The 13,964-nt window shown below is 41.4% G+C and overlaps 1 protein-coding gene across 1 annotated transcript in view; it reads right to left on the reverse strand.

Annotated features, from left to right (window-relative positions):
- TGFBI (transforming growth factor beta induced) overlaps window positions 1–13,663 on the reverse strand; it is a 56,472-nt gene extending 42,809 nt beyond the window's left edge. The window contains exons 1-2 of the mRNA XM_020782669.3: window positions 13,420–13,663; window positions 9,589–9,687 (exon numbers count right to left, since the gene is read on the reverse strand). Coding sequence (XP_020638328.3) covers window positions 9,589–9,687; window positions 13,420–13,541 — 221 coding nt within the window. The 5' untranslated portion in view covers window positions 13,542–13,663. The remainder of the gene's footprint in view (window positions 1–9,588; window positions 9,688–13,419) is intronic.
- Window positions 13,664–13,964: the final 301 nt, after the last annotated feature.

A 13,964-nucleotide genomic window follows, 5' to 3' on the forward strand; every position in this document is an offset into this window, starting at 1 on the left:
GAAGACTCCCTAAAATCTACCACTCATGCCACTAGCTGCTCCCAATCCCTGATGTTGCAGGTGGCCACCCTGAGGAAGGCCTGGAAGTCTACAACTAGGAACCAAGCCTTCTCAGTGGTGGCCATCTTGTTATGAAATACATTACAAGTAGAGATGGGGACGAATATAAAAACAGATCGCTTTTTCCGCCAAATATAGCCGATCCATTAAATATTCATCAATCCATATTTGTGGGTTCCAGAGACCCCCATGAATACAAAGGGATGAATATTTACCCATTTTTATTTGTCCTTTGTTTTTTTTTAAAAAAAACCACACCATTCTGCCTACCAGCTGCTGATCACCTGACTGGCAGCAGAAAGACAGCCACCACCCCACACTGCCACCCAATACCACAGCCTACCCCCCCTTCCTTTCCCTACCTTAGGCACCACCCCACCCCAGCCCCACCAACACCCTCTTACCTTAATAGCTGCTGCTGATGTCTTCTGGCCTCAGAGCCATGCTTGTAAAAATGGAGACTGGCTGCCCTTTGCAAAGATGGCAGCTGTAGCTTCATTTAGGGTAGGGAAGCTACAGCTGCCATCTTTGCAAAGGGCAGCCTGGATTCCCTTAGTGGCCTGTCTTAAGGAAATCCAGGCTGCCCTTTGCAAAGATGGCAGCTGCAGCTTCACTACCCTAAATGAAGCCGTAGCCACCATCTTTGCAAAGGGCAGCCAGTCTCCTTTTTTACACGCCGTGGCTGTGAAGGCCTGATATAGACCGAGCAGCAGCTATTAAGGTAAGGGGGTGTCGGTGGGAGTGAGGTGGGGGCTAAGGTAGGGAAATGAAGGGGGTGTGGGTGTAGGCTGTAGGTGTGGCTGCCTGTGGGGGGTGGCTGGCCTATCGGCTTTTGATCAGCTGATCAGTAGGCAGAATGGGCTTCTGTGCCATATGGTAAACTCTCCTGGAGGGACCCAATTTGTGGGTGAATAAACCAGATGTCCAATATACAATCTTCATCAAAGTTGGCAGGCATGTTGAGGAAAGACATAGGAAGCTCTGTTGTGATTCTGAAGTTTCTAAGTACCTGGGGGAAGGTTTCCTGGGAGGTCTTCTTTGTGACCATATAACTTGGGGGGCCCATGATTCAATTATCACCAAGCATTCAGGAGCAGTAGAAAAGTGTCTGAGGAAGCTTCCCTACAAATCAGGTGTCTCTAGGTGGTTGGGGACCAGTGTTATAGCTGTTCGAAGTGCAGACAAATCAACAGATCAATTTGTCGAAGAATATTCATATTCGTTGATCCATTAATCTTGATGAATAACGGATCAAAACGAATCACTATTTTTTTTATTTGTCCCCATCTCTAATTACAAGTGCAGGTGCATCAGGCTCACACCCTCATACCATTTGGAAGGCAAAAAAAACCCCTACTGCTCATCAGTCAGGCTTTTGACAATCTCCTCCCTATTTAAATATTTGATTGTTTAATTATTATATTGCCTAATTTATTTTATTGCCATCACCATCTTGGGAACAGTATTTGTTTTCTTGTTATGCCGGTGGTTTATAAGGGTGCAATTTTTCCTTGTTTTTCCTCTGTTATTTTTATTTTACATTCATATCTTATGTTGACATTTTGTTGTAAGGCACTGAGTGTAGTGGCTTGCCACTGCATGGGCAGGGTGGAAATTACATTGAATTAAATAGAATTAACTTAAAATAAAATAAATAGATAAATAAATATTATTCTCTATTGAAGTGCCTCTCGTTGCTGTAAGTCCAGCATTCTAGCCAGTCAAGGTCCATTTGACTCTTAATCCTGTTCTCTGCGCTGTTATTAAAGAGTTTCCTCCCTCATTCCGCAGATCCTAAAGATTTCCCCTGGACATAAGAATATTTTAATTCTCCCACTATGGCAATAGCTGAGGATGTAACCACGGTAGCTGATGATGTAACCCTGGCAGAGCAGAATTCCGGCCAGTGTTAACTGAAAATTTCTTACCATTCCTGTAAAATATTATATTCCAACAGCCAATCATTCCACTATTTATTGAAGGTCTAAATCCAGCATAATGCTAGTGGAATAAAAACCCCTGCTACCATAATTGTGTTGGATTACACATTTGTGTAAAAGCTCGCATATATAGTTACGCAACAAATTGTGTACCCTCTTCTGTGCATCCACTTTCCCAACCAAAACTGCATTGGATGTCAGACCTATATTAACCCCAAGCATGTGTAAGCACTGACACATACATGAGCAGTTCAACATCACTGCATACAGGTCACAAATGACAACTCTGGCCCCTTAGAAGGAAAATGGCATAGCAAATAACTGAATATAGAGATGCCAAGCTGCTTCAATCCTTTGTAAATCCAAATTACTCCAGTATTGTGCTCCATAAAGCAATTATTCCACTGCTTTTGCCAGAAAGGCTTTAAATGCAGGTGGAATTAATTCTGCCCTTTGCCAAAATTATAAAGAGTACACTTTTTTTCATAAATCCCTTAATTTTTGCCAACATTTGTTCTAGTTCACACCACCTGCGTTTTAAAAGATCCCAAACCAATGAAAGTAATCCCACATGTTTAATTTATTCATCTTCAATAATTGGATTTCCATTCATTGACCACCTATGTTGTTTCTAATCTTTCCTAAAACCATAATCTGTGTTCCACCATAATTAATATTTAATTATCCATTATACAATGGTGGCACATTTCACTTATTTACCCTCTCAGACCTACATATCAGGAGGAAATAAGGTCAGCATTATCAGCAAACCTTAGCAAGTTTCTGGCCTGCCCTCCAAATACACTGAAGTGAGTAGTAATACTGGATTGAGTGCTGGGGGGGATGGGAATTTAATTTAAAGCAATTAAAGCTAGATCCCTGCTGCCTAGATTAGCACTGGTGGTGGGGAATCAGGTGGTGACTTTTAGTATTAAAGGCTCCCTCCCTCCCTGTCCCAGGGCTTCCAAAGGCTTCCTCAGGGCAAGTAACCTTAGGGAGACCCTAATCCAGGTGTGTATCTTGAACATTAAAACCCTGAACAGCTTGGGACCTGGCAATCTAAGGGATCACCTCTCTCCCAATGAACCTGGCCAAATGGTGAGATAGCGTCCTCAGGAGAGGCACTCTTGAGAACACCATCACCCACAGAGACTCCCGTGATAGGCACAGAGGAAGAAAAGAAGGGTTTCTCCTGTGTGGCTCTCAGTTTGTGAAGCATTCTGCCTCAGAGTTGTCACCCCACTTTTCTCACACAACCCTTCAAACCTTACAAATTATTTCTCAATTTTAATTGTTTTATTGGCCAATACGTTTTCAGTGATTATTTGCATGGATTTATTTCTCGTTCTAGGATGTTATTAGCTGATTTGAGCTGTACTTTGAGTGGAAATGAAGGAGGTGTAACAAAATTTAAAATGCCAAGGTTTTTCACAGAGATCTCGAGGTACGAAATCTCACAATAAAACAGACAATGCCGTCGTTTATACTACAGTAGTTGAAGGCAATGTCTCCCACAGACATTCCCTACTAACCAAATTAAAATGTGGTCTTCAAAACAGCAAGTGTGCAATACAAAGAACCTTTCTTTCCCTCACATCGTGCACAGCTCAGCAGAGAAGTGATCAAACAGGGACCAACTGGTGACTTTTCCACTCTAAACCCTATTTGTTCCCAGGCTGACTGCCTCAAGCCAGTCATTTTCAGCCAATGAGGTACACCCAGTTTACTCACAAGTTAAAGCAAAGAAGTTGGCTTTTAATTCACCTGGCCAGTCTTTTATAATTTGTATTTCATGTCTGAACCACAGTTCCTCCCTTCTTCCCTTTAGGAATCTTTCTAGTCTCATTATCACATTAAACAAACAGAGCCACAATCCACCTCCTCTACTGCCTAACATAGACTTCAACAGTTCTGGCGAGTCAAATGCCAGAACTTTTGAATTCTTCAGATAATATATCAAATACTGTATACTCAATAGCAATGCATCTACTTCTTCAACAAACATGGGCAACAGTTCTTCGGGGGGGAAAAAGGAAGGCAGCTGGATTAGCACTAGATTCCTTGGCACTTCCAGTTCACTCATATGATAAAGTACTTCTCAAGTCAAACATACTGGAACTAATATTTTATCCTGTCACTGCTGCTCTCTCTGCAACCCAGGAAAAAATTCCCGATTTGGAGGTACCCAAATGTCTTTCATCCCATGAAAAAAAATTACCTTCCTCAATTCCTACCACCACTGCCTTTCCAACCACTACTGTTAACTTACAATTTGCTCTGTTTTAGGTCAGCATACCAGTCCTTGAAATTCAGAGACAACACCAGAGATTAGGGGAGGCAAGGGGTGGGGGTGGGGGAGAGAGACTGGAACTTCTTCTGTGCCACCTATTGGTGGGAATGGCTAGGAACACCTTAGAACCACTCTTTATATTTAATCTATCACCCCTAAAACAGGAATGAGCAACTCCATTGGTCCAGATAGGCGGGGTACAAATCAAATTATTATTATTATTATTATTATTATTATTATTATTATTATTATTATTATTATTATTATTATTATTATTATTATTATTATTATTATTATTATTATTATTATAATATAATAATAATATAATAATATAATAATAATAATAATAATAATAATAATAATAATAATAATAATAATAATAATAATAATAATAATAATAATAATAATAATAATAATAATAAAAACAACAACAACTTCTGGTGCTCCAGTTACTTCTGGACTGCAATTGCCACTAACCCTCACCAGCATAGTCAAAGGCAAGGGATTAGGAGAGCTGAAATCCAATAACACCTGGTGGACCAGATATTGCCTTTCCTAAAACTTAAAAAATTTGTATAAGAATCTAAGAGCCAAAGGCTAGGGGTGGGGTGGGAGGACTGTCTTCATTTGGTTTAGAATGGGCAAAAGACTATGGTTTCCAGAACTGCTTCCTCATATAAATTTTGGCATTTTAGAAAGAAAAGAAGGGAAGGGAATAGATGAACAACAATTAAGCTAAAATTAAACAAGAAGGACGTGGTGGCACTGCAGGCTAAACCACAGAAGCCTGTGCTGCAGGGTCAGAAGACCAGCAGTCATAAGATCGAATCCACGCGACGGAGTGAGCTCCCGTCGCTTTGTCTGAGCTCCCGCCAACCTAGCGGTTCGAAAGCATGCAAATGCAAGTAGATAAACAGGGACCACATCGGTGGGAAAGTAACGGCGTTCCGTGTCTAAGTCGCACTGGCCATGTGACCATGGAAGATTGTCTTCGGACAAACGCTGGCTTGGAAACGGGGATGAGCACCGCCCCCTAGAGTCGAACATGACTGGACAAAATTTGTCAAGGGGAACCTTTACCTAAACAAGCCCAAAAATCACACAACCCAACATCTAGGCCAAGTTCTGTACCCAACACTAGTGGCATTTGGGGTTTTCTCCTCCTCTCCTATCTATTGCAACCTCTCACAGTGCGAAAAGCCTACTCCAGAGGTTTTCCCAGCCTTCAGAGAAGGGTGGGTGCAGGAAAGGAGGCAAAATTGCAGATTCTATGGGAAGAAATAGTGGAATTACACCATTAAAGCAGGTGAATCAAACAATATACAGTGGTGCCTCGCACAACGATTGCTTCATACAATGATGAATTCACACAGCGATGGGTTTTTTTGAGGAATTTCCCCCATCGTTTAACGATGTTCTCTATGGGGGAATTTCACTTAACGATGTCCCTTTTTGCTCATTTAAAAGTGTCTTAAAATGTTTGAAACCTGTTTAAAATGCTTGGATTCCATAGTGCACCTTGTGAAACATGTGCAAACTTAATTTGGTTTTGTTCTGAGTCTTCATTAATTTTTGATGATTTTTTTATTTTCCCCATTTAAATCAATTGAATGGACAGTTCAATTCATTTAAATAGGGAAAACAAAAAATCACCAAAAATTAAGGACGACTCAGAACAACACCACATTAAGTTTGCATAGGGTTCAGGAGGTGGGCTAACAATTGCAAGCATTTAAAACCTGTTCCAAACATTGTAAGACACTTAAAAATGAGCGAAAAGGGACATCGGAAAAGACTTCAAAAGCACTGAAGCCGGCTTCAGTGCTTTTGAAGCTCTTCCTTTTCGCTCATTTTTAAGGGTCTTACAATGTTTGGAACAGGTTTTAAATGCTTGCAATCGTTAGCCCACCTCCTGAACCCTATGCAAACATAATTTGGTGTTGTTCTGAGTCGTCCTTAATTTTTGGTGATTTTTTGAATTTTTTCTCAATGGAATGTATTGAACTTTCCATCCAATGCATTCCAAAGAGAGAAAATTCAAAAAATCACCAAAAATTAAGGACGACTCAGAACAACACCAAATTAAGTTTGCATAGGGTTCAGCAGGTGGGCTAATGACTGCAAGCATTTAAAACCTGTTCCAAACATTGTAAGACACTTAAAAATGAGCAAAAAGGGACATCGGAAAAGACTTCAAAAGCACTGAAGCCGGCTTCAGTGCTTTTGAAGCTCTTCCGTTTTCGCTCATTTTTAAGGGTCTTACAATGTTTGGAACAGGTTTTAAATGCTTGCAATCGTTAGCCCACCTCCTGAACCCTATGCAAACTTAATTTGGTGTTGTTCTGAGTCATCCTTAATTTTTGGTGATTTTTTGAATTTTCTCTCAATGGAATGCATTGGACGGAAAGTTCAATACATTCCAATGAGAGAAAATTCAAAAAATCACCAAAAATTAAGGACGACTCAGAACAACACCAAATTAAGTTTGCATAGGTTTCAGGAGGTGGACTAACCATTGCAATCATTTAAAACAGTGTCCAAACATTGTAAGACACTTTTACAGGAGCGAAAAAGGACTTCGCAAAGGCATTGAAATGTATTGAGTCGGCTTCAATACATTCCAATATAGGAAACATTGTTTCACTCAACAATGTTTCCTATGGGGATTTTCACTGAACGATGGCAATCTGTTCCAATTGGAACGGATTAACCAGTTTTCAATTCATTCCTATGGGAAATGGTGTTTCACAGAACGATGTTTCACACAACGCTGATTTTTTGGGAACCAATTAACATTGTTGTGTGAGGCACCAGTGTATCTAAAATAATTCATTCATTCCGCTGCTCAATTTAAAATTACTACATGCATCATCCCCCTACAGGGACCAAAAGCATCAAACGGGCCATGACTTCTAGAATGTTTTAGAGCTGAAATGGGGCATCCTTTCCTATGGGGATCATTGACCCACAGAAAAATTCAACCAGCTGCTAGTCAGACAAAACTAGAGTTAATCGTGGGTGGAGTGTCTCTTTCTTTCTCTAAGTGTGCCTCTCTGTGTCAGACTATTTTTCTTCCTCTCTGACACCTCCTTTACTCTCTCGATAATTTGGATTTTCCTGAACCAGTGTTCCTACACTGGTACATTTTCCAAAATATTGAATGTCAGGAGTTTTCTTCATGACAACCACACTGTCTGGGTTCTGTTCTATACATAGATCAGTTAGAATGTCTGTAAAGTACTGAGTCCAGTGCTTCATCTTCAATTATTCTTGAAACATATGCCAGCGGTTACTACAGTAATAGTAATTCAACTTGACTTTAATAAAAGAAGAATCTCCTAGTCCAAGAAGGGAGGAAGGGTTAATACTTGGTTCCTGTCTTTTTCCCAAGACAGGCACACACCTTTAATCAATGTGCAACACACTTTTCACAATACTATGCAAAATTTTCAAAAACATTTGGGATTGCGAGTGTGAGATAATGTCCCACCCTGCCACCATCAGAGAAGTACAATCAAGAATACACTTACTTATGAGACATGTCTCCATTTCTGGTTTTCAAATGTTGCTCTAACTCCTGCATTCATCTCACTTACACAACAACTTCTTTACCATGATTGCTGACAAACACAGAAGTTGCTGTCTGGAGTCTATCATGGCCATTTATGAGCTTGTCCTGTCTTACTCCCCCCTCAACTCCAATTTTCTGGCGTTTGTGTGACCTTATGGAGGTTACACCTTCCCTAGAAAACTAGCAGACTTCATCTCAAGACTGGCAGTCAGCCAGCCCCGTATGCGTTCTTAATTAGGTGCAGGCTGCCCCTTACAAGCGTACATGTTGAGGCCACTTTTACAGGAAGCTGTATGAAATGACTGTTGAACACTAACATCTGCCGGGACAGACCTTGGATTGGCTTCTAAGATTCCCTCGTGTGGCTGAAGGGGCCAAGGGAGCCCCTCATCATCTTGCACAGCTTTTCTCTACACATGTGCAATAGTGACAAAAACAAAGACATGCTTCCAGTGACTTTACACATGAAAGCAAGAACAAGTTTTCTAAGTGGAACTTATTTCCCCATTAGGTAATCCTTGTTTTGCTATTCATAGATATAAAACAAAGGAAATGGTTTCTGTGTTGTGTAATAAAAATAACTCAAGAAAAAAGAGAGATTAGTAAATCTTGAATCCACTTCACACAAGGTAACTAAACACCTCAGGGCTTGGAGAAGTTACTTTTGGACTACCATTCCCAGAAGACCATTTGCCTTCCTTTTATTCTTTTTTATCTTGTATTTTGGTTTTTTGTTGAGTTTGCCTGTTTTTTTTACTGCGTGTGCACTATCATCCTGAGCACCAGTGGCTGGACTATAAATTTAATAGCAAAAACAAATAACTATGGTTAGGAAGTTACATTACACTGAGCCTGACCATTGGTCTCGATCACTCATTGTTAACAATACTAGTTAGCATTTCTGAGTTTCAGGTCAAGCAAAGTCCACTATGGAGTCATTTGAAATGTGGCGTTGGAAGAGAGATTTGCAGATGCCCTGGACTACCAGCAACACAAAGAAGTGAGTCCTAGTTCAAGCCTGAACTATCTCTGGAGGCAAAAATGATGAAAATGAGATTGCCCTACTTTGGCCACATCATGAGAAGGCAGGATTCTCTGGAACGGACAATAATGCTGGGAAAGGTTAAAGACACCAGGAAAAGAGGAAGACCACATACAAGTTGGATTAATTTCCTAAAGGAAACCACAGGCTTGAGTTTGCTGAGCAGGGCTGTTGAGGACAGATGTTGGAGATTGCTCATTCATGGGGCAGCCATAAGTGGAAGGTGACTTGACAACACACAGCAGCATCAGCAACAACAACAAGGCCGACTTTGGAGATACTGGAGATTCAACTGAGGACTTCCTACATGGAAAGCATTCTAATTCATGTGACATTCTACTTCAGATCCTTCTTTTGGGTTCACTCTGTAGGACCACTCAGCTCACAAACCAGAACCAAGCCCGGGCTTACACACAAGGAAAACACAATTCTTATTTTGTTGGTTTGGACCAATCATCAGGACCAGAGGGAGGGAATCACAATTTTTTTTCTTACTCATGCACAACCAAGAACTTCAAGATCCTCTTGTTTTTACTGCTTGTCAGCTACTACAAGGAAACAACAACATAACAGGAGAAAGAAGGAAAACAAAAGCATGGGAGGTGGGCTATGTATGGCTTTAATCTGGAACAATCAAGACCTACTTTTTTTTACAGTGTGATCTTTAAAGCTCACAAGTACTTACGTTTGTTTGCCACAGATTTTCCTCTGGTACCACAGTTTGCAGTTCGGCAAGTACTTCCTGTTTGTTCCAATGACCTTCAGCACAGCACACACATTCGGACTAGAGAGAAAGAGGAAGTAAATAAGAGAGAGATGTTCTGAGTTTCTTATTCATACTCTGATGTTCAAAGATACATTGTCAATAATAAATCTGAAAAGAAACAGTGTGTCTATAATAACAGAAATGTTTGTGTGTGGTTTTAACTTTCCAGGAGATGACAAAACAAAATGGCTATTATTAGGTGAGCTGAAAGAGCGTCTTCTTCACTAAGGCAGGTGTAGAATATTTTTTAGATGATTTTTTCTTCCCCAGACAAAAAGAATACATAGTCTAAAATATTATAATTACAATTGTGCATTTTCATTAGGACAGCTAGTCACTGGGAATTATAACTCAGAAATAAAGTAGTTTTGCAACTAAGTAAGTGTACCAAAATAACAGATGCTGGAAATGTTTCTTATCTTGAAGATTGGTATAAAGAAATGCAGAGTTTAGGGATAAATGATAAGTTAATATGTGAAATAAAAGTAAGAAGGTGAATGACAAAATGTAATGATTTTAAAGAGATATGGAATCCATATTTGAATTATGTTTTGGTAAAAGGGAAAGGTCAAAAGCCAGCAGAAGAATCAATGTATTTTTTGAATGGAATGGGGTGAAAAAGTGATTAAAAGAAAATATTTTCTTATCTCATCCCGAGGGTGATGATAGCACCGTGGGGGGGGGAGGGGATTTTGTATTAGTGCATGGTATGTATGCATACACACTTTATGTTAGTATTGTTCTTATTGTTTGTCTTTAATTAATAAAAACATTTTAAAGTAAATGTTTATTATGTAAATAGTAAGACTTCTACTAATCTCAGATCACACAAAACCTACATTCTGGTGGCCTTACAGTAAGGTTTATAGTGGCAAATTGTTCAGCCATACCTTTCCACCTACCAAGGTGGAAAGATGTTATGGGTATGCCTCTGACCCATGATAAATTGGAAAAGTTACTTTTATGGACTACACACTCCCCAAAATCACTTAGCTAGCATGACAATTGTTTACTTGGGGGTCTAAAGTCCAATCATGTTACTTTCTCAAGCTCTGTCCTAAACCATTTCTAACACTGTCCTGTAGAGGAACATGAATTGACATGCAGTTGCCATGTGGGGCAAGACTAGTGCTCCATGCAGTTCAGCATTTGGTATTCAGCCACAGAGGGGTGGCACTGGACCAAAGTGCACTGGAAGTGGACAAGAAACAACCAAATTAACTTCAGGATGTAACCTGAGCTCGTTATTATGTGTCCTGGAGTCTTTAATGATTGAGAACCTATTCTGCTCATCCTCTGTATGACAATCTTTCAAATATTTGAAGAGTACTATCATATCTCCTCTTAGTCTTCTTTTCCCAAGACCAAACATGCACAGTTCTTTCAGTTTTTCATCATAGGACTTGGCTTCCAGTCCCCTGATCATCCTTGTTGCCCACCTCTGAACTTGTTCCAGTTTGTTCTTAAAAGTGTGGTGTCCAGAACTTGACAAGTACTCAAGATGAAGCGTAACCAGTGCATAACAGAGGGGAACTTCATATGATTGGAGATTATACTTCTTTCATTGCAGCCTAAAATAGCATTGCCCTTTTTTGTAGCCACATACCACTCTTGGCTCATATTCAGCTTTTGTTCTACCACAATTCCAAAATCCTTCTTGAATTTAATATTACTGAGCCAAGTATTTCCTATTTTGTAATTGTGCATTTGGTTTCTTTTTCTTGGTGTAAAACTTTGCACTTATTCCTGTTAAATTTTATTCTGTTGTTTTCAGCCTAATGCTTGAATCTATGGAGTGCTATTTTAAAGTTTTCGCATGGGAGGAGAGAATATGCAGAAAAGATGGTTGCCAGTGTCCAGCAAGCCTGAAGCCTGCCCATGCCTGAAACATGAGGTCAGGAAGCACATATCATAAAAGCTACAGGAAGGGCTGCTAAGACAGGACGCTGGGACAACAGATGTCAGAATCCTGTCCTTTCTTTGTGCTCATCTTTATGTCTCACCCTTTCCTTCATATCATCTCTCCTGCCCAAACCTGTCACACACACACAAAAAAACAGCTAGAGTAACAGATCCTAACTCCTAGACTATAACAGATTTTAAAACTGTAGTTGTAAAAGAGGTAGCCGTGTTAGTTTGTGCAAGCATTATACGTAAAAAGAAAAATGAAAATGAATGAAATTTAAAAAGACAAAAATGTGGTGGTACCTCAAAGACTGTTTTATTTTAATGAGAGCTTTCATGGACAAGTCCACTTCCTTAGTCATATATGAGAGAGAAATAACATGGCAACTATTTATACATGGCATCAAAATATAGAGATTGTGGTTGGTTTGGTTGGTTGGTTGGTTGGTTGGTTGGTTGGTTGGTTGGTTGGTTGGTTGGTTGGTTGGTTGGTTGGTTGGTAAGAAAGTGAATGGGGTGATATTCTCTTTAATATACATATATATTCTATTGAGGTTTGTGCTGTAAAGCATATAAGAACTTCTGTCATGAATAACAATTATAGAATAACATGAATGTTAATTATACTGAGGAGAGTGTCCTTTTATGGTTGCTAATTACCTTTTCTTTATAGGAGGTTATCGGGGATAATTCACACATCACAATAACCATAAGAGAAACATGGCAATGAGTTAAAACTCTCTTGTTTACCTTTGAAGTTTTGAAGTGTTTTAGGTGGATCTTTTGAGGAGGCAATTATATCTGGGATACACTGTACAGTACAATTATTGTAGTGTTCATCTTTTGTACTGCCCAAAAAAGTCCTGGCTTATATTGAGTCCATTGAGATGGGTATCTAGCCTGAGTATATATTTTATCTCAACTGTCTCTCTCGGGATTCTTATCCTATAAACTACAGGTGACAGTCCTCTGTGATTGTGGTTCACAATATGCCCAACCTCATGTTCTCAAATAGCGGTGTGTGGCCCTAGGAGGATCCTGGGGTTCTTCATTGGTAGCAAGAGATGAGACAGCAGGAAATAGCCATGAGGTTTCAAGAAAGGGGATGATTCTCAAGCAAGCCGTGCCTTTCCTACTAGGAGAAAGGAATGTCCATGGTGAGGATCAGTCTTCTAGCTGATCTGCACCAGGATGGAAAAGAGTGACTGACTTCCCTGTTACTGGGCCATTCCAATGACATCAAGACAGAAGGCTTTTCAAAAGGGTAAATGCATTGCTACCTGTGGCTTTAGGAGGTAATCCTGGGCAATTCTCTTCTGGTGCTAAAACAACAAAGAATCTTGTGGTACTTTAAAGACCAAGAGATTTGTTATGGAATAAGTTTTCATGGGTTAGGGTCCACAGATCTACACATGCATGCAAGCAGACTGTTTTAGTTCATACTTTATGCAAAGATCTCTGCGCTTCGTGTGGGAACAGACAAAGCTGAATTGTGAAAGGGGCAGAGGAATGTGTTTAGAAAGTGGTTAGAATGGTAAAAGTGTGGGCAACTTTTTAAAGGGGAATGATCCCATTCCCCTTTAAATGTTGGCTAGACGTCTGACGAGTTGTCAGTAATCAGATCCAAAAAGAAATTCGTAAGATAAATTCAGATTACATAAATCATGCACACATTTTTTCTCAAGGGTAATACCCAGTCCCTTTTTTTTTATCGCCTCCACCGGGGCACAAGGATCCCACCCTGGCTCCGCCGCCCGCCAGCGGGCCGGGGGGACGGTCTCCCGTGCCCAGAGACCTCCCGCGCCCTCTCCCGCGGTCCCTTCCCCAGCCGGCTCCGCGCCTTACCCTTGATGCCTGCCCCGGATCCGGCTGTGGTGCAGGATCTGCTGGTATGGGGTCCGGCTGGCAGCCCACGAGACGGTCACCCCGAGAGCCAGGGCCAGCAGGAGGAGCAGCCCCGAGCGCATCGTGAGGCAAGGCTGGACAGAGCCACCCGGCGGAGAAGGGCGAGCGAGGCGGGCGGGCGCGCACACGCGGTCCTGAGGAGCCCGGCGGAGGGAGGCGAGAGAGAGAGCGAGAGCCGCCCGCCGAGTCGGGAGTCGCGGTTAAATAAGGGCGTGAGCGAGGAGGGCGGGGACAGACCGGCGGGAGCAGGCACGCTCTGGGGAGGGGAGGGGAGGCGGGAGGGGACGCCCGAAGGCGACTCCCATGGCCAGCCCCGGGCTACAGGGGAAAGCTTACCCGAGGGGCAAGGGCGGAAAGGGGGCGGGGGAGGGGGGAGAGGCGTCCCCCGAAGTGTCCGAAGTAGCACTGAAGCTCCTCAGGGGACGTGTGGAAGCGCGCGCCATCATCCAACCCCCCCTCCGCGCGCACCCGGCCCGCTCCTCCAG

The sequence above is a fragment of the Pogona vitticeps genome, chromosome 2 (assembly GCF_051106095.1).
Source record: "Pogona vitticeps strain Pit_001003342236 chromosome 2, PviZW2.1, whole genome shotgun sequence".
Classification (NCBI taxonomy): domain Eukaryota; kingdom Metazoa; phylum Chordata; class Lepidosauria; order Squamata; family Agamidae; genus Pogona; species Pogona vitticeps.